General features: G+C 40.6%; 1 protein-coding gene across 1 annotated transcript in view; it reads right to left on the bottom strand.

Annotated features, from left to right (window-relative positions):
- adam12b (ADAM metallopeptidase domain 12b) overlaps positions 1-27,879 on the bottom strand; it is a 76,118-nt gene that overhangs the window by 11,541 nt on the left and 36,698 nt on the right. Inside the window, exons 5-17 of the mRNA XM_061039955.1 lie at positions 27,436-27,512; positions 26,475-26,664; positions 25,525-25,590; positions 24,739-24,810; positions 23,837-24,006; positions 23,134-23,218; positions 20,165-20,313; positions 10,231-10,408; positions 6,468-6,557; positions 5,030-5,225; positions 4,810-4,918; positions 4,147-4,345; positions 1,482-1,559 (exon numbers count right to left, since the gene is read on the bottom strand). Of these exons, the coding sequence (XP_060895938.1) occupies positions 1,482-1,559; positions 4,147-4,345; positions 4,810-4,918; positions 5,030-5,225; positions 6,468-6,557; positions 10,231-10,408; positions 20,165-20,313; positions 23,134-23,218; positions 23,837-24,006; positions 24,739-24,810; positions 25,525-25,590; positions 26,475-26,664; positions 27,436-27,512 (1,659 nt within the window). The remainder of the gene's footprint in view (positions 1-1,481; positions 1,560-4,146; positions 4,346-4,809; positions 4,919-5,029; positions 5,226-6,467; positions 6,558-10,230; positions 10,409-20,164; positions 20,314-23,133; positions 23,219-23,836; positions 24,007-24,738; positions 24,811-25,524; positions 25,591-26,474; positions 26,665-27,435; positions 27,513-27,879) is intronic.

Genomic DNA, 27,879 nt, shown 5'->3' with positions numbered 1-27,879 from the left:
TGAGTTGTAATAGATAAAACATGTGTATCTCAGAGTCCATCCCGTAAAGCCTTAGGTTTCCAGTGCAGAAGTTTGATCCAGGAGGATTCCCTGGTGATGTAAACTCAGTCCAGCTGTCAGTTAGAGGGAGGAGGAGGATGGAGGGAGATACAGAGGGAGTGGAGCAGCTGTGGGGGATTTACATTTAGCACAGGCGTACAGTCAAGTGCCTTCTCTGTCCCCAGGCCACGGACACTCCTTTGCACCGGGTAACGGGGGTTAAGAGGTGCTTTTGGGCTTAGAGGGAGGTATGATTGGGGAGGTTTTGTTTGTGTGTAAAAGGTTACCGAAGAAAACACACTACTGATTTTGTCACAAGGACTGGGTAAGATTATCTGACTCTCTTATGTAGAACACAAAAGTGTGAAATGTGAGTGGGAAACGAGTTGAAGATTGAACCCCAATCATTGACTGAATTCTGCATTTGATGCAAACACAATAATCAAGCTCAACCTTCCGTTTCTTTCTGAAGTCAGTGTGTTAGATAATCAGGAAAGATCACATTTTACACATTGACCCCTTGAAGAAATCTAGAAGATTATTTTATATAAATCCTTAAAGGGGATTCTTGACTGCTTCATACCAAATAAACTTAATAAAGTCAATATATGGCTTTAAAGATAAAGTGACTGGACTCTTAGGCAGACAACATTGTCCTGCAGTTAATTCAGAGATTTACTATTTTTCCCGTCAGGTATTGTTCTATGTGAAGTGTCTGAGAAAATGGCAGAAATTGATTGAGACGATGTTTCTGCAGGAGGGAAGATGCATCTCAAGCTCTTAGTACAAAATCATTTCTCTTGACTTTTATTAGTTTGCAAACTTTTTTGTTGTTGATTTTTTGTGTGATTTGTGATTCAAGGATTTTTAGAATTGAAACAGCTTTAGAATTACAGATTTGATTTCTCAAGGTAAATTAGCAATGACTTCCAGAGGTAACTGTAAGGTTATCGAGCCCCAGGTGAGTGTTTGAATCTAACAACTTCACAACAAGGTAAATAAAACATAGAAAAACCCCTCTGATGAATAATTGATACGAACTTCTGAGAGAGAAAGGTGATCATTTCCTTTTTAATGCAGCAGAACGTCTGCTGTTGTCTCTTCCTGCAGTGTTGAACTGTATTTTTCTCACTGTACAGTCAGAGGAGGACTCATGCTATACAGATGAGTATAGGTACACCGTAAATGATGCTCACAGATTGGATTGATTTATCCTCAGTGGGACAATGAAGAGGATCATAAAGAGTAGTACCAGCTGTTGAAACTAAAAGGCTGTCCTGTTTCTCTTCTATTATCTGCAATTATAGAGAGAGAGTCTTTACGCTGTTGAAATACTAAAAAATGGATAAATACTGACTTCTTACAGGGCGGTTTCACTGTTTCAAAGGCTGCGGTGCATAATTTACAAGTACATATTGAGCTTGTAGGTACTTAGTACTCACCCCACGTCCACTGCACTTCCCAGAGCACTCATGCACACCAAACACGCTGACATTCTGGCACTGCCGATTCAGGCACACCTATAACAGGAGTGAATCATTAAGAATTATTTTAGAGGTTAAGAACTCAAAGGCCAATGAGGATTAATACGAACAAATGAAAAATAAACAAGTGTTGAAGTAAAATAGAACTAGATTAAAACTGTTAAAGGAGCGTATCATTTTAAAGATAGAAACACATTTGTGAATCCCAGAGGTGCTGTGTGGTGGGCATGTAAACCAGGCTGACCCACAAATACCACAACCCTGAATACAGGTCATAAGGTGAACAATGCCAAAGGCTCTTTATGCTGTGTATCAGAATCAGAATCAGCTTTATTCTTGGCCACACATACAATGAATATGACTTCAGTAAACTGTGCCCTCCATGAACAAAAGTATTACAAAGACTAATATGTACAAGACTAAATGTGCAAAAGATGCTGAAATGAACCTGGTAATAAATTATACAATTACTGGTTGCAAAAATATTCAGTGTGTCCTTTTTTATTGTGTTTGATCGTTTTTCTCTGTAAAGCCCTATGGTCAACCTTTGCTGTTTTAAAAGTGCTCCAGAAATGAACTTGACTTAATTGACTACAAAAACAAAAAGGCAGCTTTTGTGGCTTTTATGTAGAAGATCAGGCCTGCATCAGGTAAAGCAGCTTTGTTCTCTCATCTTCCTCAAATGGTTACTTTTAATGCTGACCATGTGCCGCAAACGTAATACCTTAATTTGCATGGGAAATAGAAAAACTTTTTTGAGAATTAAAAAAAAAAAAAAAAACAAAGGCCAATGACAAAGACCCACCTTCAGGCCATCCTAATTTCCACCTAATGAGCGGAGCTAAATCGAGCTCTGTAGAGCAAACAGCCAGGAGAAAAAGCTGACATGGCAGACGGCTAGTTTGTACACAGAGCTGAAGGGCCTTTTAGCACCAAGGGCAAGTCTCCGGAGGTAAGTCAGAGAGCCTTCGAAGACTTGAAGGACTGTAAGACCCAACAGTTTGGTTCTACACTCTATACCTGCCTGTATGCTTCTTCAGAGCGCCAACATGTCTTCCACTTTTCACATGAACAGCTGAGTGCAACAAGATAAAGTGCCTGAAAATGTTTGCTGTTACTGCTAGCATTTACAATACATAACAGAACTACAAACACATTTAATGTGTGAAATTGTTGAATAGCACATAAAACAGTCATTTTCTAGCACAACTGGGCTTTCACACACATGACCATTTTTTTAGCCAGAGTCAAAGCTCTAGGCTCCTTAATGCATTTCCATTTTTCGTTTTTAAAATAGCTACAAATTGCTAGGTACTCAGATATCGAGAAAGAGTTGTACTCTTTTTAAGTGCCTCCTTAGATGCAATGCTTATGGTGCTCATTTTAAATATGAACCTTCTGATGCAAATGTTTCAATCATAAGTGCTGCAAATGATATTCTTCAATCTATTTGCTACTTAGTTTTGTTATATCGTCAATAACATGCCTCCCTTCTCTAGGCTCACCTGTGGTGTATTTCTTGGGAAACTTCATAAAATATTTTGCTGAAGAAGATCGTCAAAGAAGCAGACACACACACATGCTGAGCACCGGGGCGAGACATACCGCTGTGCTGTTTATTGAGAGAGAAGCGAGACGAGGTGCAGGTGTGTGAGAGTGTCATATGTGAAGCAAGATGAGCCGTTTGTGAGCAAACACTAAAACAACTTAAAGAATAAAGCACAATTAACTTGATATTCAACCAAACCTAATATAAATAGCGTACTGTTATTCATAATACAGTGAATACACATCGACAGATTTCACCTGATATCATATGGGGGGAGTACAGAGGCCAGTGGACAGACAGTACATGTCTGTTCTGTCTACATTCACTCTGAATAAACCCCTGAGAGGGATGTTCCGTTTTTATAAAGTGTATCCCCTTCTTTGGACAAATCTGTACATCTAATCTCTTTTCTGTTTCTATCCTGTACATGGGTATGTAGTATTTTCTGTCAACATAACTCATCCTACCTTCTGTTAACAAATGTATGACTAATTGTGGATGCTTGCTGTTGAAAACTGAAAAAAAAGCTGTTTCTTGGGCATGCTGTAAATCATCTCAGATAACACCTAACTCACTGCAGCATTGTAAATTACATTCAGGAAATAGTCACAGTTGTTGCTGATGGCCTCGTTTGCTTTTGTAGGTCTTAAAAGAGACTTTAATAGTGATTATTTTTTTACCCTTTCATAACTAGTTTAAATCTCCTCAGGCACTATTGTTTTATTATTGCTGCTCCTGAGCCTGGTTGAAAACCTCCTTTATATCAGTAATGTCATCAACACTGTTTTCCTTTTTCATGATTTCTTTTTGAGCTTTTCAAGCCTTTATGGAGAGACGGGACGGTGGATTGAGTTGTAAATCAGGGAGAGTGAAAGAGGAATAACATGCGGCAAAGGAGCCCGTGGTTCACCCAGGCTGCCTGCTCTGAGGACTGTAGCCTCTTCGCGTGGGGCGCATGAACTAACTTTGCCACGGCGCCCCGTCATCAGCATTGTTTTTGCCACTGATGAAGAAGTATGAACAACCAAGCACTCTCTTGTCACTTCACAGATAAATATTGAAGGAATCACTCACCATCCCGTCTCCACACTTTGTACCAGCCAGGACCAGCCCAGGATCCGGCATGTCATCACCCAGGTAAACATGTGTTCCTCGACAGAGAATACGCCCTCCTTCTTGAAGCGGGATGTTGGTTTCAATGGAAACAGCATTTGTTCCAATCACTGGTCGGTTGGCGCCTCCTTGGCATTGAATTTTGCCACACTGTGCGTCCCTGCACACAAACAGAAACAAGCATGCATGCACGTGAAAATTAAAACACACATAGTAAGACACTTAATTAAATACGCCTGTCAGTAACAGACAGAGATAAGTAACTGTACCCAAAGATGAAAGACTGCTAGAGAGCCAAATGCTTCAGTCCTGCGGCCATTAGAGCAATTACATCAATTAACAAAGAGCTTGATTACAGAATTCACCCAAAGGGAGAAGATCTTCAGAACAATTAGCCAACAAGAACAGCATGAAATGACACGTGAAGACTTCCTCTAAATGTAATTAGCTGCTATCTTTCTCGAATTACATTTTTCACCCTGCTCAACATTTGTTTGAAAATCACTTGTCAGATTCCACAAGGTAATGATGATTGCTAATGACACCGCTTAAGCTAATCAGCTGCGTTTTGCACTGAGAATTCACTGTACCTCTAACGCTTCACCGCTGCAGCTGCAGTCTTACCTCGCGTCACATTTGGCAAAGGAGCCTTTGGAGTCCTTCCCACAATTCCCATAAGGATCCCCTGCTGAGTTGACTCTCTGAAAGCATATCCCAGGGGCAGGCTTGGCTCCTGCACACAAACATTTACAAGGAATTTAAATAAAAACACCAATATGAAGCATTCTCTTGTAAAAGTGAATATTTGCTACACAGTCCAAGTTATAAGTAGCTATTGATTTACCAGGTCCCCACAGGGTGATGCATTGTTGTTCGTGAGTCTGGCAGATGCCGTTGTAGCAGTATCCTTCAACGTTGTGGCAGGCATGCCCATCATGCAGATAAACGTTGGCTGGGCAGTGAGGGTTGGCACCGGTGCAGAATTCTGGCAGGTCACAGGAGTTACTGGACTCTCGACAGAGGGTGCCAGCAGGTTTCAGCTGTTAACACAAACGGCCTCAGTCAGTAAGACCTTTCAGACATGGAATCTGCAACATGACTGACTTCATCCATCTGTTTGGCCTTCTGACTCCCTATTAGGTCTTGATACGAACATGAAAAGGCTGTTACCAACTGGACAAAAATGCTTGTGCCGTAGTAGGCACTTGGTGTGGGAAGAGTGACAGCACTGTTGGAGACAGACTACACAATGTCTGTTCAGACCACAGATACCATCCTCATCTGTGGTGGTGGTGCTATGAGAATAACCGGAGGATCTCCAAAGTCTGAAGGATTTATCCTCTAGGACACATGAACGTCAGTACAGAAATGTAATCCAAGAAGAAGTCTTGACCAGACTAAAGAGGTGGACTGACTGGCAGACATCATCAACCTCAAATATGAGATACTGTACGAGATACTGTGCAAGAATGGTGAAAATAACATCAAGCATTAAAAGTGTTTTTAGTTGTCTACAGGATGCTGCAGCTTTGGACTCTACACTTGATATTGTAGGTAACTGAACTAATGACGTCCTTGAGCATGCATGCTGATTGCCCCTTCTTGTCAGTGCTGCATCCTTTGATAAAAACAAACACTCAAAACATATTTTAGAGACCTAAACATTGAGGTTGATTCTTTATCACATAGATAAAGACACTTGGGAACTTAATCTCCAACTAGAATAAGTACAGTCCTGTGTCTCATGATGTCTCATGCCTTGATATAAAATATACTTTCTGTGAAGTAGAGCAAAGGTCTCTTTTGCCAGTATAATAGGTACAAGGACACAATAAGGTACATAAATAATCTTTAATACATCTCCCTTTTCAAAGAGAGGGCACAGATGAGAGATAGCTAGAAGTTAGATCTCCATGTCAAAGCAAAAAAAACACTTAGAACTTAGTAAAAGTGATGTTATCTAACTTGAATACATGCCCTCAGTTGAAACCAGCCTATTGAGGTGCTAAATTAAATATGAGACCAAACTATTGTGAAACTCTTAATAACCTTCCAGAGAAAATTAACAGAGTTTCAGAAAGTTTGGGGTCTTGTACTTGAGTTGGAAATGAAAGATGAAAATCTCTGCAGGGTGAAACTTTGTGTAATGTTCAGGGGACCAAAGAAAACAGCATTTCAGAATCTTGAGAGTGAAAAAACTGGACTTAAATGAGGAAAGGAGGGTTCTAAATGGAAGGAGAATGCATGTGATGGAAGAAGAGCTACTTGAGAAAAAGTTGTACCTGGCAGTCTTCACAGCACTGTCCGTGTGCGCACACTGCGTCTCCCTTAAGCGTGCATGTGGTGGCGTTGCAGCATGGATTCATACATTCCTGGAAAAACAGAGAAAGGAAACAAACTGGTTAAAACCATGTGAACTTGATCAGTGCTGCTCTGTAGTTCCCCTGTCAGCTGGTCTCTGTCAGATCAAGACTTCCAGGTCAGAGGGGTTGCACTTCCTGTCCGGGGATTCCTGAGTTGCTCAACCTGACCTGGAGACCTTTGAGTGGAGACATATGAAGCAAAGCTCACATGGTCTTGATTTGGGGATTTTCACTAGACCTTTTTGAGGAGGGGTGTGTTTAATGCGATGACCCATGTGAAAGTGAAAAAAAGATGAGCAAAAGATGAGCAAAAGATAGAAATCAGATGGAGCAGTTGAGAGTGTGTTTTGTTAAAAATGTGATGTATGTGGAGTGGCAGACTTGACTACTACAGTATGGTTGAGCAAGGAAGGAGTGGGATTTGAAACCCCTTAAGAGGTGAAGATTACAGCCACTTCACCACAATGACAATATCAGCTGTCTGCCTGAGGAAACGGAAAAAAAGAGAGAGAGGATACATAAGGAGCAGATGGGGTGGGGGGGGGGTGATGCTTTAAAGGACTTGAGGGAGGAGTTCTGATGTTTATCTTTCATTTCATGCCAAAGCACATCAGTGTTGTTTTCCAAGTAGTGTCTCGCATCGCACTTTTGAGCAGAAAACAACTCCCAGCAGCATTTATCTTCTCTCGACGTGGCTGTTGCATGACGATTTGGGATGAAGGCTGGGAACGGAAGGCAGCCCAATTGTCCGATGTCTAATTTTCAGTCGATGTGTGGTTTGGATTTCATGAGTCTGACTGTTTACCTCTTGGCCCTGACAAATTGTTTAGAGAGGAGAGAAAAGGTTGCTTTAATCTCTCGGCCTAAGTGGGCTGGCAGATAAAACAAGCAGACCATTTGTGGTGACATTATGGAGGTTGTTGAAGGGCGTGCTTGTTGGTGGTCAAACACAATGACTCCGCTTAAATACCACCTACAGTATTCTCTCTTAACGATGGGGCAAAAAAATCATAAAATCCCCTAACTATATAATCAAATATATGGTTGAGTCATTGAGGTCTTAGCAGAAAAAAAGGCTCAAAAGCAGGTAGGGAGCTCCATTTTGGATCTGGTTCTAGGTTAGCAGAATATAAACATCTGTTGGACTCAGCTGCTATCAAATCTCACATCAAACATTTCCTGTCTTATTGGTCCTTTTGTCTCTCTTCGCTTTTTGAGAAAATGTTATGACGATTTTAGCCAGGGATAACTTCTACTTCCTTTGGTTAAAATGACAAACATCTCTGGCAGTAAATAAAGTCACAGCTGTAGCTGATTTTTGCTGAATCATGATTGTGTGTGCAGTTCTACAGAGTGAAGATATTCCAGAGAAATGAACCTCGTGATGGCATTACGTCTCCTAGTTAAACTCATACGACAGTCGTATACATTTAATCTCAGTAGAATATCAACTCTGTGAGTGTTATGATTTACTCGCTGGAAATAAATACAAGTTGTAAAATTCAGTTGGCCTAGAGACTCAGATGAGCTGCGACAAGTCAATTAATTCAATTTTAATATCATCATTGTACAAAGAAGTGCTTTTCATAAATTATTTAATGTTGGAGCAACTAGAATAACTGCCTTGTATTTGTTTCAATTCTCTCCATCAACCATTATATGGGTGGAGGATGACTTTTCTGTTGTTGTAAATCCCCATAAGGTAATCTTTTGAGTAGTGATATAGGAATATAAATTGTATTTAATTGTGCTTTGTTAAGCGCTGTTATTCTTGTTTTACTATTTATCTATCAGTCTGTAAGTTTATTGAGAAAAACGTAAAACAGTCAAATTAATTGTATGTTTTCATATAATTGGTTCATAAAGTTGATTCAGATCAATCACAGATCCAGCAGTCATGACGTAAAAAAATCAAATACCCAGATGCTTCACAAACATCTTTAATCTTTAATGGTAATACAGAAGAACTATGATCTATGGTCAGAATAGCTTCTTCAGAATCCAAAAGTTAAGGCCCGAAGTAGTGTCCAGAAATACAGTATATATATTTTGACATTTATTTTGGTGCTTTTTACACCTTTATTTTAGAGATAGGACAGTGGATAGAGTTAGAAACCAGGGAGAGAGAGATTCAGGAACAACATGCGGGAAAGTAGCCACAGGTCGGATTCGGACCCCGGGTCGTCCACTCCAGGGACTTAAGCCTCTTTACATGCACATTAACTGTGCGGCTACCAGCAACCCACAGAATGTTTTTTTCTTTAAACACATTTTGATGTCTTAGTGTAGTTTAATGTTTGTGTATAAAATGTAATCAATCCATCCTTTATCCTACTTCATGTTTTGGGGGGTCACAACTACAGTAGCATACAAGTTTAGTTTAATTTGACAGGACAATTCTAATCAGTTCTTCTTGTGAGAGTTGGTGCAAACTTAAAAAAAAAATCCCTATAGGTGATTATTAGAAACCATGATCACAGGAGGGGGATGGTTGGACACAAAGGGATAAAAAAAACTCCAAGTATTCTTCGATTTCAACATCATCATTAATTATATCATCAAAAATAGTTGATTTATGGGTTTCAGATGTTGGTTTGAAAAACAAGCAATATGAAGATTGATGAGGGGCATTGTACTTTATTTTCTCCTACATATATAATGTAGGGAACACATCAACCTTGAGAAATAGTGAATGATACATTCGTAATCAAATCTTGAGTATAAGGCTTCGTGAGACGACCGCCTGCCCTGGCTGCAAGCGTTCAATACATGCTTTCCACATGAAATTCCCACTTCACATCCCAAAGAGCCCTGCTGCATGTGGGTGTGTGTGTGTGCATGTGTATGTGTGTGCGTGTGTGTGCGTGTGTGCAAACATAGATCAGAGCCTGCCCCAGTGTTTGGGTGGCAGAGCCAGAAAAAAGCTTATTTCAGCTTGGGCTCGATTGGTCTTTTGTTTGTTTCCTTTGTCACACAGTTGGACAGTGGTTTGATGAATGGGCCTTCAACAAGGATATGAAATCACCGTAGCAGCCTGTCAGAGCGCTGTTCAGCACATGTGGGACACGAGGTGTGATGTAAATAAAACTCTTACATGGGAGGCCTCCGGTGGATTGTTGAGCAATGTTTTGCACAGCGGCTTTTGAAACTTTTGAGCCCAAATAACAACATCAGTGTCAAGGGAAATTTTAACTTGAAGTTTGTTGTGACTTGTTGGGGGGGGTCTGATGACCCGTGGAGACCCTCTGTGGTTCTGGATGATTGCCTCAAGGACAGTTACCATCATTTTATTTGGACAATGGGTTTTGTAAAGGCAGCATCAAGTTAGAAAAGTGCACACTTGGTGCTTTTTTCCCCTTGATAATTTAAACCTAGTATATTTTTTGACTTTTGAGTATCAACATATTGAGTCTTAATGGGCTCTAAAGAAATATAAAGCCTGTGTTTTGGACATTTTCATGGAAGAACTATACAACTGTGTATTTACTACCCTTTGTTGAATCGTGTTTCGCCAAAAATAAACATGGATTTTCTGACAAACTTTTCTTCTTTGATTTGCCTTTATGGAGCAAATACATTTGTTCTTCTGTGCACTATTTCACATTCTCACAGATATAAAGGTCTGCTCAGTTCTGATTCATTCAACTCAAATTGAGTTTGAGGGGTTTTCTCTGGACCTTACCTCTAGCTCTCCGCAGTCACACTCTTCTCCCTCCTCCACGTAACCATTGCCGCACTTCTGGCCCCCATAGAGCACCTTAACCTCTGGCATGTTGTACAAACACATGCCCACACCTTTCTCCAGGCTAGCAGCAAGGTCCTTCTTACTGCATGTACTGAACACAGTCGGGAATGGATACCTAAAAGAGGAATGGAAGGACAAGAATGACTGAAATGTAGGAATAAAGACTTCATATTCAAAATTCGTCTGAGACCTAGAAAGAAAGAAAAAAAAAATCCTGTTTCATGTGAGCCATCATTGTTCGGAGAACCAGAATGATCTGGAGGAAAGTGGATTCAATCGTTGTGCTGAGCCAGGACACAGACAGAGTGTTCACTGGAAGCTTTGTTCAATCTGCTCATTGAAAAGGCCCTTTCACACAAATTTAATGGTCTACAGACACCGTATGAGCTCAACAGGTTTTCAATTCTGGTCAATACACAACTGGGCAATCAAATACCCACAGAAACATTTTCTCTGGCAGCTTTAGTTTCAAGCGGCAAGTCTTGAATAGAAAAGGACAATTTAAGCGTATAATCAGGTATGTTGGTTAAGACAGGAGGATTGTTGACAAAAGGGGCCGGGTTAGAAGAGGGCACAGTCCCCAAGGTGGCCAAAAACAGACACAAGATGAATCTCTGTGTCTCTTCCTCCTATGTAACAGGGCAGAGGTCTTAAAGTGTTAAGTCCAGTAGTCGGCTGTCTCATAATGTATAAATAACTGTAGATTATTAGGAGTTATGAAGATGATATTATTCAGAACAAGACAGTTTAAGATTATGTATTTAGCATCTATTGATGAAATAAATGAATGAACTACATTACAAGTTACAAATGATACATGACAAACAAAAAGCTTAAAATAAAAGTCTTAACACAATTTAAAGTCAGTCTGCCATCCCCAACCCCATTTAAACATTTCTACATTCAAAAACACACCACAGGCCAAAACTTCCACACCACAGTGTTTGATAGTAACATAACCAAGTCTTCTCCTCCTGCTTCCTGCCAGCTAACACACAAGAACAGCCTTTACAAAAGGCCTGACACAGAAAAGCAGGCTTTGGGGTGTAAAATGAGGCTCTCACAGCTCACACAGTCATAGAGGGATTTATCGTCTGGCTTCAAAGAGAGGACATGGAGGATGTAGGGTGGCAGGCAGGGAGCAATGGCTAGCAGAAAGGATTGGCGGACATGGCAGAGAGAGAGGCAGCTGGCACTTGATGCTTGAAAAGCTTGACTTCAGACAGAAACATGTCACACACGTACTTATGCGGCGATAGACTGACTGGGGTCTTCAAACGCAGCAGGGCGTGGAGACTGCCTGCAAAGCTTGCTGCTTGAAAGAGCACATTTGTGAAAATCCAACAGTACACAGAATATATCTGTGAAGCCTGGCAATGGACAGAGGTGTGTGTGTGTGTGTGTGTGTGTGTGTGTGTGTGTGTGTGTGTGTGTGTGTGTGTGTGTGTGCGTATATATGGGGGGATGTTTTGCCTTTGCCTAAGGGGCATTTGGATGCTGCAACTGCATGGATATTTCACTCCTCCGAGGGGACATAACGGTGGAGGCATTCAATGGGAAAGAAAACAGAAATCAGAGAACACAGATTTCCCAGCAACACAAACACATCCACTGCTAACGGACATCCTAGGGGGAAACCACTGTGTCCACTTCACTCGGTTCACCTTTGAGTGTGGGCTGCTTTCATCCCTCACTGCCCAAAAGCAAATCTACCTGTCTCTGTTTGCCCTTGTCTAAACCCATAGGCCACTTGTTAGTGTACTTTTTACTACCACATCACAAAGAGTCAGACCTCTACGCTGCCCAGAGTGTGGAGACCCATGCACAGAATCAAGGTTGGCTGACTATGCAGATCAAATTATGGCAAGGAGAAGGCCGTGCCCTTGGGAAACAAAATAGGCTGCCACTGATAACAAAACACAGCCCATGATGGGGGATCTGCAAGCGGGGTAAACAGAGTCTGGTTTCTTTAAACATACATTCATGGTGAAAGTTGGGATGTCTGTTGGTTGGAGATTTCTTCACAGAGGAAAACCTTTTTATTTGGATCAAATTAGAGCCACATGTAGGGAATGAGATCCAGACCCAGTGTAAATACAGTATGTATGTTGGAAACAACATGATTAAAGGTCTGTGATAACTGCATATCTTTGAAGGAAGAGCGTCACTTTCTGCAGGCAGATTTCATTCTAAAAAACTGAACGTCCCATGAGATAAAAAAACATCATACGGTCATAGCTCAGTTTTCCAGGCATGTTTCCACAATGACCACTGATATATCATACACCTCTCCCACTGGTTTGAGGATGTTCAATAAAAAATGATCTAAACTGTTAAAGTTAAGTGACCCTGAATAAAAGAAAAAAGGATTGCAATATCACTTTTGGAATTTTAATCAATAAAATGACCTTTCAAGCCAATTAAATGCAGCTCTCCACAAGTGAGAGATTAAGACGTGCTCTGTCATCTTTTATGCTCAACTATTTAAAGAGGAGGGCGCCTCAAGCAGTCATAACGGGAACCAAGAGGTCGTTTATAATGATACACCCTTAACCGATGTCCAAAGTGGCCAGTGATTGTGTATGAAGGGGAGCTTTGATAATTGAGCCGTAGCCTCTAATTTGCAGCTGACATCCCCTCCAGGTAACAGGTGTCCACTTCATCTTGGTAACAGATGCAATGTCAGGCAACGTGTGTATCCAGAGATGCGGCAAGAATATTTGATTTCTGTCATAGGCTGCCTGAGAGAGAATTAACATGACGAGCAGACACACAAAATGAGTTTACTGCCAGGAGGTGGATGCTCAAAAATCAGGACAGAATATGTTATATGTTTTTCTTCTCTGCATTGGAATTTAATTCATATAAACAGGAAAAGACATTATTACATTTCCCTTCACCTGGTTAATGATGCATAGGCTGACTGTGCAAGCCTGGGAAATGTTCAAGCGCAAGGAGCAATGCAACTGGACATGAATTATTCGTCAACTTTACAGCACTGTTACATATCATTACGTACAGAATTTTTCACAACCTTTAAAAGTGGTTTAAAATCTTTTTTTTTTCCTCCCGAACATTAAATAGTGTATAAGGGGGGGAAAGTAAGATAAAGATGGGGAAATAATCTTCAGTTATTAAGGGTGTTACCAGAAGCAATATCTCAATGACAGAGGACGTCTTTTGCGGTTTCATGTGGACGAAGATGTTTGTGAGAACTGAGTGTGTGTGGAAGGGATCATTTTTTGAAAGGGAGGAAGAAAACCTGTTTTCAAAAATACCTGCCTTCGTGTGGACTAGGCCTCAATCCTACAAAAAAAGGCTAGGATACTTCTTTAGAACTTTGTGGATGTGGGTCTATCCCAACTGAGTTACTGAGTTTAACATTCTGCAGGCCACTGAGGAGAGATTAGCTTCGATTTACCATGACCTGGGTGACTGAGATCAGCTAATACAAAAATACAGAAAAACAGTTATGGGAAAAAATGAACCTATGCTCAGCAGGAAATTGTTTCGAGTACAAGTCTGATTAAGAAAATCTATTTTTGAGGGTCTTTAATGTTTGTGTTTTTTAACCTTAACTCTAACCTCAAAAGAAATTGGAAGGCTTAGACAACAACCCTTTTCAAAACAAGAGGGGAAAAAAAAAAACTTTTAATAATGCTCGAATTTAAAGATCTCCACTGTAACAGACCCACACTGAAGCTGTGTATTATCACAGCTGAGACCACACAGCTGCTCTGCTATCCAGGAAATTAGCCGAGCAGAGAGTGCAGGTTTCCCTGGATAATATAAGCAAAAAGTTCTGCACCATCTCCAGGTGTGGTTTCCTGAGGTGGGCCTACCTTGGCAGAGCCATGCAGTTAGAAAAATATGATTAGTTAGTTTGTTGTTAATTAATCATCCGATCATCTTTCATTATTCATTTTATTTAAATTCAATTACGTTGAAATGTGTTTACCCCTGAATACTTTTCATGTCTATTTATGTGTTTAACTGTAGAGGGAAATCTCCATCAAAACAAGCTTCACTGGGTTCAACCATCTGTGACTCAGAGACGCCTATATGTTCAGGATGATGACTGCACTTCTTGATTTACCATTAAATGGAAGTAATATGTCATAGGCGTTGAAAAGTATTTTACGAAATGCATTAAAAAAACTTTAAATAAAGCAACAGAGCGTATAGAAATTTACAGTAAACTGTAAACATGCTCTACTATTTACCAGTGACCAACATCTTACTGTCTCTGTGGGAACATGCCATCTCACTGTTTTCACATTTAAGAGAGAAGGTCAATATCTTTGTCATTGAACAGCTTTAAAGTCCAAGAAAAAAACATTAACAACAATGTTAAAACTCATAGTGAGCATTCCTGCTACTATACACCAGTGACTCAGATCACCTCCTGTCAGAACATACCATCTGTTCAGACATGTTCAGGGTCAGTGAGACCAACAAAGCTTTCAAAGAATAAAGCATCAAAGAAAGCATAAAGCTTGCTTCATTTACTGCTGACAATGACAATGTATATACAGCTACATATGAGCACACACAGTCATCTACTTCAATGAGTTTTTATCCTCCGTACTCCTAGTTGGCAGACAGACCCACTTATGATGTGGACATTAGCTTTAATACTATATGATGTAATGGTGAACTGGTGAAGCTTTGCATTTTAAGGGAAAGTCTGGCATATTCAGAAGAGACAGATCAAGAAAGAATGGTTAGAATCAAAGCAAAGGAGGTTCAGAAAACACAGTCCTATATTTCCCATTATGCAACTAGATAGCATCTTTCTCACACGCTCCCTGTCCCATGAATGCCAGTGTTTCATTCAACATCTGTCTAATGCAAAGTATCTTTAATAAAAATAGTAGAGCCTCCTTAAGAGCAACTGGAGACATAAAAAGCTATGTTAACAGGTTAAATAAAACTCATAGTGAAAAGTTCATTTGATCTCAAAAGTCAAATCACTGAAATACAAATTAAAACACAAACCTATTAAAGCTGAGAGAAAATAGGCAACATTTTGCATCTTGCAAGATGATCTTGTACCTTTAACCTGAGCTGTTACAATGTACTGAGATGCTGGGATACAGTATCTCGTGTACAAAGATGCTTTTCCTGGATCTACAGCCATATGTGCAGGCAGTGCAAATGATTCCTGTCAGTTTGATCATCTCAGCATGTGAGGGAAGTGAGATCAGAGGAGGAAATATAAGTCTGAAGGGAGAGGGAGATGGGTCTGCAGACAACGGAGACATTGGTCACATGTTGACTATAAAAGGATCTCCCATAGGTGTCTCTCTCTGAGTCTGAGCTGCACTGCAGACTGACATGCATTTAGTTCAAGCTAAGCAGGAGAGACACGTCTGACCTTTGTGGAAATGCAGAGCTTTAATACTGGCAGAAAAACATTTTCTGCAAACATTTACCCAGGGGCAAGCAAACTAGCTTTCCTCGCTCCTTTCCTCTGCAGAATATCTTTAGATAATGACATTTTTGCACCTTTCACCTTACTTACACTCTGTCATTTTGACAAGAAAATAACAAGACTCACATGCTACCTCGCATTGCGTTGACCTCTTGGCCTTAAAAGTCCAGCCAAAGCTACCCGCTGGGCATCATCTCTCCACCCAGTATCACACAGACACAGGAAAGCACTTTGAAAGTTATTTCACTGCGCTTTTTCCCCACCTACATATGAGCAAGCATTAGCTCAACTTCTGATAGAAATCCCCACTTCAAAATGTCCTCGCAAACCTCTGTTCTTCTCCTCTGTCCCTCATATTTCTGCTCATTGTCACGACACAAATCTCTCTTGGCCGGTCTTCATGGCTCACATGCTTGTCATAGAAGTCCACGTGTAGCCGAATAATTCATTCACTGTAATCTTTCTCCTGCTTGTCTCTCACTCTCACCTCTATCTCTTTTATTTGTTTCTCTTTCTGCTCTACCACTGAGGGAGATAAACACAAATAAACGCACTGCTTCCTCGCTATGCCTGTCTATCCAGGCAGAAAGCTCCTCTCCACGGATCCCTGTGTGTGCGCGTTCTGGCCCTGATTACAGCTGGCAGCGTCACTGATAATCACGTCATTTAGATGCAGGCTGTCCTTTGCGTCATTAGCAAGTGAGAGAAACCCAAATACACAGTCAAACGAGCTACACTGCTTTAACATTCAAGCAGGTTGTTAATAAGGTGGTGAGGGAGAAGAGTTCAAGATTATAGATAAGATAATGCAATTATTGGTTTTGCCAACAGAATATTTTATAGGACATGCTTTTGACAGCTGAAAAGAGACAGCACATTTTTAGCAGGAGAGAGGCGAAAACATTCAGTAAAGGGCAGAGGTCGGATTTAAACCCACGGCCAAAGAGATTTACAGCCTCCATACATGGGGCGCGCAACATAACTGCTTGGCTATCCAGCGCCCCGAAAGTTGTACATTTAAAATGAAATAATTCTGTATTAACACCTGTTCTGCAAAAATGAAGTAGCTACACACAAACTTTTTCTGTGACTGTACCCTAAATTGTATTTGAAACAAATACATTTCAGTGTTTCCCCTACCATTATATTGGGGGGGCGGCCCTTTGGGGGGCTTTTTGTGCCTTTATTGTAGAGATAGGATAGTGGATAGTCGGAAATCAGGGAAAGAAGTCAAGGATACCTTTCCTTTAAAAGTAACGCATGAACACCAAGTGTTTGTGTCGGCGTCCCCCCCCCCCCCCAACGCTGTAAACCTAGGGGAAACACTGCATTTTGAACGGTGGAAACTATTGAGCTGGATGATGTACTGTTAGATTGTAACTTTGAGGCTTAATTACTCTACTTCTGGACACAGTATCAATATAAGAAGATAGTAAGATAAACTTATTCTAAGACTTGTTTGATTGATCAGACATCATAAAAATCAATGAACTCCATTATGTGTTGTATTCTTTTCCAATGAGAACAAAGATACAGAGCACACTTGCTGAACAACGGTGAATGCGGTGAATGTGAAATATGGATAACTAAAAAGCACAACATTGATACTTGGAGTCAGTGAATCAAAACAACACTGCAAAATGTCAACGTACCACTGTTTATTGATTTATCCTACACACTTCACTTAGCAAACAGAGCAGCAATTTCAGAATGAAAGGTCACTGATCCTCTCCTCTCTCAACTACTAATGCTTCTTATCTTATAATTATGTAGCAGAGAGTGCTGAATAGGAGCGTCTGGGCTTCATTAAACCTATTAAAAAATTTAATAACACAGTGAGTCATTGTAACTCATTTAGATCATAACAGTCATGTTTCTAAATTCTCTGCCTGACATCATTGGATATCTTTGGCCAATGACGAGTCAGAGCAAAGTGTTCATGTTGGTACACTGTGTGCAAATTTAAAATCTGCACCACATGAATCCAGAAATGCTCCGTGTGCGTTATACTTTCTTTGTCTGACATAAATGTTGGAGTATGGGAACAGCAGGATGAGCTCAGTGTTGCAAGCGGCTGCACAAACAAGCACAGTTTTTTAACAGCCCACATTTCTTCCTCTTTTCTATTTGTAAAGAAAAAGGTCATTCAAGTTTTTCTGGGACAATTCTGGTGCTCGAGTTATTTTATTCATGTATTTTCTGGCAGAATTTGTGGCATTTTGGAACATGTACTCGCAATTTTCTTTATCCGAGTCTCTGCTGATCTTTGAGCAATATGGGAGCCTTTATCTACTTTTAATGTCAGTGTTTGACAAAGATAGGCACAAAAGGAGGCAAGTAAAATCAAACACCCACAGGGACTTTTTGGGAGATTCTACTGTTCCTGCTCTAAACTTAAATTCGAAGCTTCTCAGTAGTCCTGAATAGAATGTTTTTCTTTACCCAATCCCATCTGTTTGTTCAACAAAATTACTGTTTCCTTGCTTTTGTAACTGTGTCTTTTATCCATGCAGTCACAGCTCCTTCCTTAGATCACGTTTAGATGCAAAGCAAAGGGGAGCTGGACTCACATATGTTGGAAAAGTCCTGGCAGAGTCATTTGTCAACTCATAACTCATTCCTCATAAATATGCATCAGGGACAGGGTACAACGGTTTAAAGTAATGCACATGTGCCGTCCAAACCAACAGCAAATTGTCAGCTTTTTCCCCGAGTAGATGAGAACTGTTTAAGATGTGGGCGACCATATGTTTTTGTCTTGTCTGCAAAAAGATTTATGAACAGAGATTTTTGATCGTAACCCTTAGACAGTCAAGCTTCCCGCTAACCAAGTCACAGTTGTGGGTCGTCCACACTTTGCCTGGTGACTGATTCTCTTCAAGTGGAAAAAGACCTCACCACCATGTCATAAACACTGGCTGGAGGATGTAATGGCACGCCCCAAACATGAACTGCTACAGCACACTACTCTTGGCTCAACCAGAATTGTTTTAAACATCTGGCAAACTTTCCGCCTGTGTTCTCAAAACTGGACAAATTCCCATTAACATGTTAGGCTTAGTATGGTGGGGTGGGTGGGTTTGTGTGAGTGGATCCTTAGTTTATTTGTACTCTGAAATGGTAACAATATGTGACAATGTCCTTTAGTCTTTTGTTTTTGTCTTCTTCACAGTGTTTCAAAATTCATCCTGACCACATTCATTTGTGGCTTGTGGGTCCCACCATCAGACAAACCAGACTGGCAAGAGACCAAGGGTGGAATCTGGGATTGCGCTCTGTGCTGGCCTTATCTCCTTGCTGTTTGTTAACAGTCACAGAGTCCATCATTTGCAGCAGCACTGTTATCTCAGCGACACAGGCGACACGAGCAGAATGCTAGAGCAGCTGCTTTAGTCTCAGGCCAAAGTGCAAACAATGGAGAGTCATGTAAAAATGATTCAAACTGCGCAACTAGTGGAGCTTAATCAATCTTTATGATCTTTATGACCTTTACAATGAGATGTTTAAACAGCCTAAGCATAGAGAAAAAGAAGTAAACCCTGTAGTCACCCCTATAGCTTCATAAATGCTGCCAGTTAAGGGAAGGATATTTAGGTCGACGGTACATATCGTCTTCTAATTATATAGTTTGGAGCAGAATGGCGGGGGCGAAGTTGTTCTGTCCCTGTTCTGCCATCAGAGGTAGCAACAGAGGTGTCACAGAGGCGAGAAGGTAGCAATGTGTAACTTTGGAGCCAGCAGGACGCAAGAGTGCTGTGTGTATATGAAGCTCCTACTGTTTGTTTACACGACGGCCTTGTGCTTCTGCAATGCCTTAACACAATTTGACATCACACACTGTGACACCAATATTAAGCTCTTGCGGATGCAATGCGTAAATAACAAGTTGTACCCTGCCCTGTTGTTGAATAGCAATCTAAAAGGGGCTTATGATCGAGCTTATACCATTACAATTGAAACCCTTGTAACGGTCCGACCGTCATTACTGCTGATTCTGCAGACTTGCTGGTGATAATTGTTGATAATGTACCTCCTGCATTTTTGTTAGGTGCTGTTTGTATTCTTTGAAGCATCCAAGGCCAGTTATAATCACTGATAATGGGCAGCTCAATAGACAAAATACAATGGGAAGTACTGATTTTACCAGCTTTGTTACCAGTTAAGAGTTAACTGCCAACGTTCACAAATTAAGATGTGTTTTATCATTTATTTAAAATGTTTTATCTTAACAAATAAATAGCAGTGAAATGATGAAAACATGCAGTGGACATGATCAGGGCAATGATGAAGTGATGATATGATATTTAGTTTAGTTTTACTTCAATTACAGCAACAACATTCATGACACATTCATCTTGACCTTTCTACACAACCTGTTGGAACCAACATTTATCCATCCATTCATTTTTTCTGTATAAAAGATCATCATTATCTTACCCTGTGGAGGGGGTCATGATGCAGCCTCCCCGATCAACGGTCATCCTACAGCCACAGCCGCGCTCCGGGGTGTCGTGGTTCATGCCAAAATTGTGTCCAAGCTCGTGTGCCAAAGTCACGGCTGCACCCAGTGGGTTCTCAGAGTGATCCTGGAATGGACCCCAGTACATTAGAAGATATAAAGTGTTTAACCTTGTGTGAAGTTTAATCAAATTTACTTGAGCAAGCATCCCAAAATAAAAAAAAGTCATGTCACTGTCACTCAAAAAATACCCCTCGAAATTGAGTAAAAGGATAACGCTGAAATCACATTTTAACAGATTCCCAAAACCGTCCAATATGCCCCCTCATCCCTCTTCTATTACTCATTCTCCTCATGGAGACCTGAATTCATCTGCCATTCTATTACCCCTGCAGACCCAATCATACCTGCTGCTAGGGGAAACAAGCTCCATAAACCCGGCGCCGTATGACTCGCCACTGAATTGATAAGCAGGACAGCTGCCCTTCACGAGGCAGAGAGCGATGGAGAATGAGTGAGAGAGGTGGAAGATTCAGTTTCCCCTTGTTTGGTAGATAGACAGTTTGGGAGGAGGTCGATAAAGAACGGGGAAGTTTGGAAGGTAACTGACAGAATGACCAAATCCTATCCACCTTCAGTTACATCATGCTGTGATGAAACGATCATTTTCTCATTATGTTTGAATCAGCTTGTGATTAAAGGTGCACAGCTACAAGACTCAGCTTTTACAAATGATATTTTTTACTAATGTTACATAACAGAGAAACACTCGGCAATCAATACATTTTATGGATCTTGCATCATCTCTCACCTTTATATTGAAAAAACAGCAAGCCTAATGCACCCATGTTTACCCACCAACCCCTTTTAAAGCCCACTTATTAATGTACAATACGATACGATGCGATACGATACACTCTATCGTCACATAATACTGGACTCCCTTTTAGGGAATTAAGGACTATCTTTTTTCAGGTGGCAGTTGACTAGTCGTGAGACGAGAAGGTAGGAAGAAATTAGTCCAGGACTTAACCCATGACAAAACAATGATCAAGCTAATAAATTTACAGAGCATTATAGATGGAGGTGGATCTGCTTATGTTAAGAACCCAGCTATGCTAGCTGTTTACCGCCTACTTGTTTTATATTTTACTGATATGGTTCTATTATTATCCTTAAATGGTTTTCCCCCAGAAAAGAAAAATTCCCCAAAACCTTGGACTGTTCCTTTCATTGCAGTCATTTCCCCCACTCCTTATTTTAGTATAGATCTACATTCACTTCATGTCCGTCCTGGTAAATTATTAATACTGTGGTTATGTTTATTCAAAGATAAACTTAACATATCCGCAGGTTTCACAGAGAAAAGTGTTATGAGTAACTGTGAGCCATGAATGAGTCTACAGTAACTCACCTTGAAACACAATAAATTATGAGACTGAATGCCCATTACAAATATCTGCCAACATGCAGCCAGGAGAATCGAGTTCCAGCTTAATGAACAATAAAAAACTGTACAAGGGTCTGAATTGTATTAAACTCTTTGTAAAGTATCTCAAATCTGGAAATCCCAGAGGAAGAGTTTGCCCACATAGCTATTGTTTATCTTACTGTGGTCTTATGTTCTCCACCATGTACAGGAGAAAATCACATGCTTCCATTGAAGGGGGGGGGGGGGGGGGGGGGGGGGGGGGGGGGGGTCATAAGTTGGAGTTGAGGCCAGGCCAAGTTATTTTCTCTGATTACAGAGGAGCGTCAGGGGGAATACTCCCCGCCTTTTTACAAGAAAGATGGGAAAACTCCCCTCTTCCTCTGTCATGTTTATCAGCGTCTCTCTCTCTCCCTGTGTGCCATTTTTGGTTGACTGCTTCCACACAACAAAGGGTAATATCAGAGTCAGCAGAAATGGATGAAACTGTTGGAAGCCACAGTCATTACTCTGAAGCAGCTAGGAGCTGCTTCTGTGATAGTAAGAAATTGATAGTGTTGGTTACAGGAAATGCTCTGATAGTCCTTCTGATATCATTTCCAGCCATGTGAGAAAAGAACTCACACAAAAGTAAATCTTATAAAAGACATTGGCCCGGTTTAATCCAAACCATTCACATATAAAGTCTCATGTCAGCTAACATAAAAGAAGATGGAATATTTTTTAATATAAACAGACAAAAAACATGCGGACCACATAAAGGATTTGAGCCTTAACACACATGGTAGTGTCTGGTTTGAGAAATGGCTCATGTCATATGGCCGCCCTCTAACTGGTTACACAGCCCTTTACTCTCAGTCCAAACCATCTGCCATCTGTAAATAATGGGGAAGACAAACATCTGGAGAAGCCTCAGCACTGCCACAGCCAGCAGAAAACATATCTGTTAATGGGGGATGCACATCTGGGCCAGGGTGTAATAGCATTGGGCTGATAACCACTTAGTGATTTGGCAGGCAGCTAATTTACTATGTGTAAAAATGTATTAGGGCATAGCACATTTTGGGGCATTTTGATACAAATGTTATAAACAATGAATCAAGTTGTAAAAATCTAAATTTGTTTTTTTGTAAACATTGATTTACATCGCACCAATAAAAAACTGTAAACAAAAGTCCTCTCAGGAGCTTTAATGACCGGAACATTTCAAAGAACTCACAAAGGTGTGAGTATCTGCAGTCAAATCTTTCTGATTTTTTTTTTTTTTTTTTACAGATTTCTTTGTGCAAAATGGTGTTAATGATGAGGGAGTGCCAGCACAGATATCACTGAGGTTAAAAGCACGACTTCCTGCCAGGCCTATCCGTAAAACATTGAACACCTTTTCTGTGTGAATCACGTCTGGATTTGTGTTAGCCCCTCAACTCAGAACAATGTCCACACTGATAGGATCAAGCTACACAGAGGAAGAAGAAGGGTGGAGGAACGGTGGGAGAAGCCAGGAGGTTTTATACTCACCATGACAATGCCTCCAGACTGCTCAACCGTGCACATGCTCATAATTGGTGCCATGCCAATGGTGGTGCCCTGGAAGTAGACCCCACTGCAGAGAGGACAAGAGGAGGTCTGGTCTTGATTTTAACTTATAACTTAAGCTAAAGCATCAATGATGTTTAAATTCATTTTTTCAGCCAGGTTTGAAATGTTTTGTGTGATCTTTGTTTAAAAAAAAGCAATAGTTTAACATCAAACAACTACATAATCTGCATTCCAAAATATAAATCCCATCAAGTATCAAGAAGAGGTATCAGACAGCAAGTAGAGAAGCAGTTAGTGACTTTTTTTAACTTCTTCACCTAAAGGGAGGCGGGCTTAAAAAGGGAATACACATTTAAAATATCCTGAGAGTTGTTTTTTTTTGTCATGGTTTATTGTCAATGTGAAAGGTTTGGTTTTCAATGATTGTGTAATAGTGATGTTGGGCAGGGCTTTCTACTGTATGTGATGTAGATTTTAACACAAGTTGATTATACTGTAAGAGTGATATATAAACATCAATTTTCTAAACATATATGAAATGATGGCAGTTAGATGCATAGGGAACAATGACTGAATCTAAATGAGCACAAATGCTAAGTACAACTGATTTTGAATGGTGATTTTAGGATCTGTCTGAACAAATAAGTATGTTAATGTGTTCATTTTTTAATTAAATTTCCACCTTATGAGCTGAGCGTTATCATGAGGTCTCTGAGGCAGCAGCTTGACTTTCCTCCAGTCCAGGAACTCGTGCAGGGTGGTGAAGGGATCCTGGGTGATGGGACATTTATCAGAGTCACTCCATACCTCCAGACCCACGAGAGCCACCCGGATATCCAGGGCCCTGTAGAACTAAACGGCAGCATGTGGATAAGCAGAGAGTAAAGAGGATATAAAGGATTAATGGAGCCTAGATAACAAGAATGACTGAACAGATGCGTATGGCAATATTATAGCATTTTACCTTTGTTAACTTAATTCATAGAATAGAATAGAATAGATGTTTATTGCCATTTGCACAGGTACAGGACAGTACAGGTACATTGGAATTCTTGTGCGTTTCTCCCTGAGTCAGCTTCTACAAAAAAGTTAAAATTATATATAAAATAGACTAGCATTGTAAGAAAAAAAGAGAGTACAAAAAAGTAAAAATAAATAAGTTGTATTAACAGCTAAGTAAATTAAAATAAACTGTACAGAAGTTATACACTGTATAATACAAAAAAATCTAAAATTAAAATAACAATAACTGTTTCAATTCAACAATTCACTGTACACATTACATTTATTTTAACCCTGGCAGCTTTAAAACCTCTCCGTGCACAAGAATCATGTTTTTAACATGATCACAGCATGTGCTCTTCATGTCTCCATCCGTGTTTTTCTTGTATAAATCCATCTGCCTATATATCTGCTAGCAATAGATCCTCAACCCTGGCAGAGGTTTGCGACGGACTAAAAGCAGCTGTTTGAGCAGGACATTAATTTATCACACAGTCATCCCATTAATCTCTGCTGCCAGCTATATTTCTATTTTAAAAAAGTGATTTATCCCTGCTGCGCTGAGAGGAGAGGATGTTTTACCTTGTCCACATAATTGGCTATCTCTGCCAGTCTCTGTTTCACCTTCTCCACATCCCTCCCCTGTTTCTGAAACTGAAAAGAAAACGACATGTTAACAGTGATGGTGATGGCAGCACGCTGACACGTAGCTGTGTTGCATGAAGACCTAAATGATACTGTAAGCAGTCTTTTCCAGAACTAAACAGCATAAAACAACACAGAACACCCAGAAAGGCAATATGTTTTACTGTGTGTTCGGCAGCTTGTCAAGCTGTGACCATCTGGATACAGAAAAACCTCCTAGTGTTAGAGAGACACATGGCATGGCTGCAGGAAGAGTCTATATTGGCAGATCTGACAGCCGGTAAAGTTTTGGATCCAAACTGCAGCAAAGTCAGACCCTCTTGTTCCCATCCTACTACTGATCTCTTATTCTTCCCACCATTTCCTTTCCTTCCACTCAGGTCGCTGGTATTAGCAGAGCACTGCCAGGAGGAAACACCCCCCCCCCCCCCCCCCCCCCCCAATGAGCTTGTCAGTGCTACAGGAGACTCTTCTGTATCCACACGGCTTTTTCCTGTTTCCTGTCTGCTCCGCTGGGGAATCATTCAGAACTTCCCGTCAAAACCTAGCCTCTGCCACAAGACCACAGTGCTTGTTGCACACTGACCTAATTCTGCAGCTCCAGTGGGACAGGCTTTACTGTTACTACAGCTTACCCTCCCTGCTAAACCATGAAGGGCTGCTGTTGTTTCAGCGTGTGTCTTTTTGTTTGTTTGGTGTAGCAGTGCATTTGTGGTGCATTACCTCTCTGTTGTCTGCAACAATGATCAGCTCGACATACTTGGTTGTCTTCTGGGCATGCCTTTTATGCTGAAGATAAAACAGAGATGCTGCAAATGAGATTTGCTCCAAAATATTTAAAACAGCTTTTTTTTTTTTTTTTTTTTTTTACAGTTGATCCTCCAACGGATGAGTCCACTTTAGTAAACTTTATCCTTGGACAATAAACCCACACACAAATGTATTCCTCTCTGTGGACCCTTCTTGAAAGCCCTAAGATAAACACATGTTTGGTCTCTTAACGAGAGCTTGATAAGATAAATCTTAGATGATGTAGTTGCCAACTAAGGCTTGGCTTTATGAACTAACATGACCCCTGGATTAACTACTGCACATCATGTTAAATATGTTGTTTTACCCTCGTTAAAATTCTAGTGGTAGCTTCTTATTTAATCTTTGCAACAACAACAAAAAGGAAGTTGAAGAAAATCATACAATCTGTTTAAATAAAGCTAGCTGCTACCAGCCTAGGCAGAACTAATGCTCTTCTAAAAATGCAAAGCCCCAAAATTACTCAGGGGTCATTAAGTACTGTATGCTGGTAGCTTCCACTTCCTGACTCATATGAAGTTTTTTAATGCTTGGGAATAGTGGCAGATGGATGCTGCACCTGTTCCATGTAAATGATTGGCCAAACCTGCATGGGCCCTCGCCTTTGGGCTCAAATGCAGATAAAATGTGTCAAGCCCAAGGCATCATCCTCTGGGAACCTATCCAATTTGGTCAGCTTGCCAATTTGCTGATCTTTGGTCAAATGCCAATTCATCTTTCATAAAGTGAATGAAAGTGATTCTCTTCAGGAGCGTTTGTCAATTAAACTAAAAAAAGAGCAACATTTAGCTTTGAACTGTAATATCCATTGGCTTTAAAAACAAGATTTGCGATGAAAGAAAACAAAATGATACCGCTCTCACCCTGGAGTGAAAAGATTGGAAGGGACTTCTGATGTGGTTTTCTGGGGCAATTGAGGACATATTGAAGCCGTGGCCGCAGGCTCCTGGGGTCAGTCTGAGTTCTTCCCCGCGGTAGATGAAGTGAGCACAGTTGTCATTGCCAGACACCGGCTCGATGATGAATGTTCTGTTCTCGAGTGCGATGAAGCCTCTGCACAGACAGAAGCGCAAATCTGAAAACAAAGCCTCAAAGCGTAACCAATCTCTCCAATGTAGAATTTGATCAATTGTGGCTCTCTCTATTGGAATATGTGACAACTGAGGAAGGGCCTTTTTCTCCACTTGACCAATTTAATTGAAGCCAAATGAAACAAAACAATTTTTTTCTGGCAACAGGGCCAAGCCATACAGTAGCTTTTATCACTGGCATTGTTAGGGTAAAACTTATCTTAGCTCTATCCAGCAAAGCTCTCTGCAGAATTCACAAATGTGTAGATTAACATCAAAATCATCCCATGCTTCAGATCAATAATATTTAACCCAAATCTACAGAAAGTTTTCCTTATAATAAGCTGTTATTGACTTGATTTAAAGGTCAAGGTTGCACATGCCTCCAAAAATGTTGTTTACTCAAGCAGAGGATAACGGTCAGTATTTCAAGACTTTGTTGCTGATGCCCAAATCCCAAATCTTCGAACTGTGTGTCGTTCATTAGCAACAACTAGACGCCAATTACTGCCAAAATGAGTGCAAATATTTTCTGGACGTCTCTGTGGACAAAGACAACGAGGCATGACATTTTCCACTATTCCTGCGGGTCACACATCAACTCACTGACAGCGCACTTAAGGGGCTTAGGAGGGATGGGCCGCTCTGCCGAATGACTATAAGTAAATATAAACATTGCAGTGGCAAATAGCACTTAAAGGGCAGTGCTGAGATGCTGCTTGAATACAAAATGAGTGATGATCGTGATTCCTACCGAAGGCCTGAGCAGGTGCTGAGGGAGACATCAGAGTCTGGATGCGCCTGCACTTCGCCATGGTAGTAGCAGTTGTCCTAAAAGAGATAAAGAGTTATTTGTTTTTTTATGAGGCACTACCTGACTTCCATACCACCATCAACCTCTGATCACTAGCTCCTGTGGGCTTTCAAAGGCTTGGGTGGGTTAAGTTCTCTCTCACACACACTGCAGCCAAGATCAGCAACATTGTATCAGCCACAACTTTATGTTTCTTTGTGAATTTGTTTCACATCATTTTGCAATAAAACATTTTTTGCTGACTGATTTTTTTCGTCTTCTTTATGTTGCTTTCCAAGAGCTTTAACAATCTGCAAAAAAGAGGACAAGATACAGTGGAACTGTCTTTCCTTTCATCCACTCCTGCACAAAGTAGTCTTTATGAAACAGACAATGCTGGGAAAA

This window comes from Labrus mixtus, chromosome 6, assembly GCF_963584025.1.
Source record: "Labrus mixtus chromosome 6, fLabMix1.1, whole genome shotgun sequence".
Taxonomy (NCBI): domain Eukaryota; kingdom Metazoa; phylum Chordata; class Actinopteri; order Labriformes; family Labridae; genus Labrus; species Labrus mixtus.
This window is presented reverse-complemented; position numbering and strand designations above follow the sequence as displayed.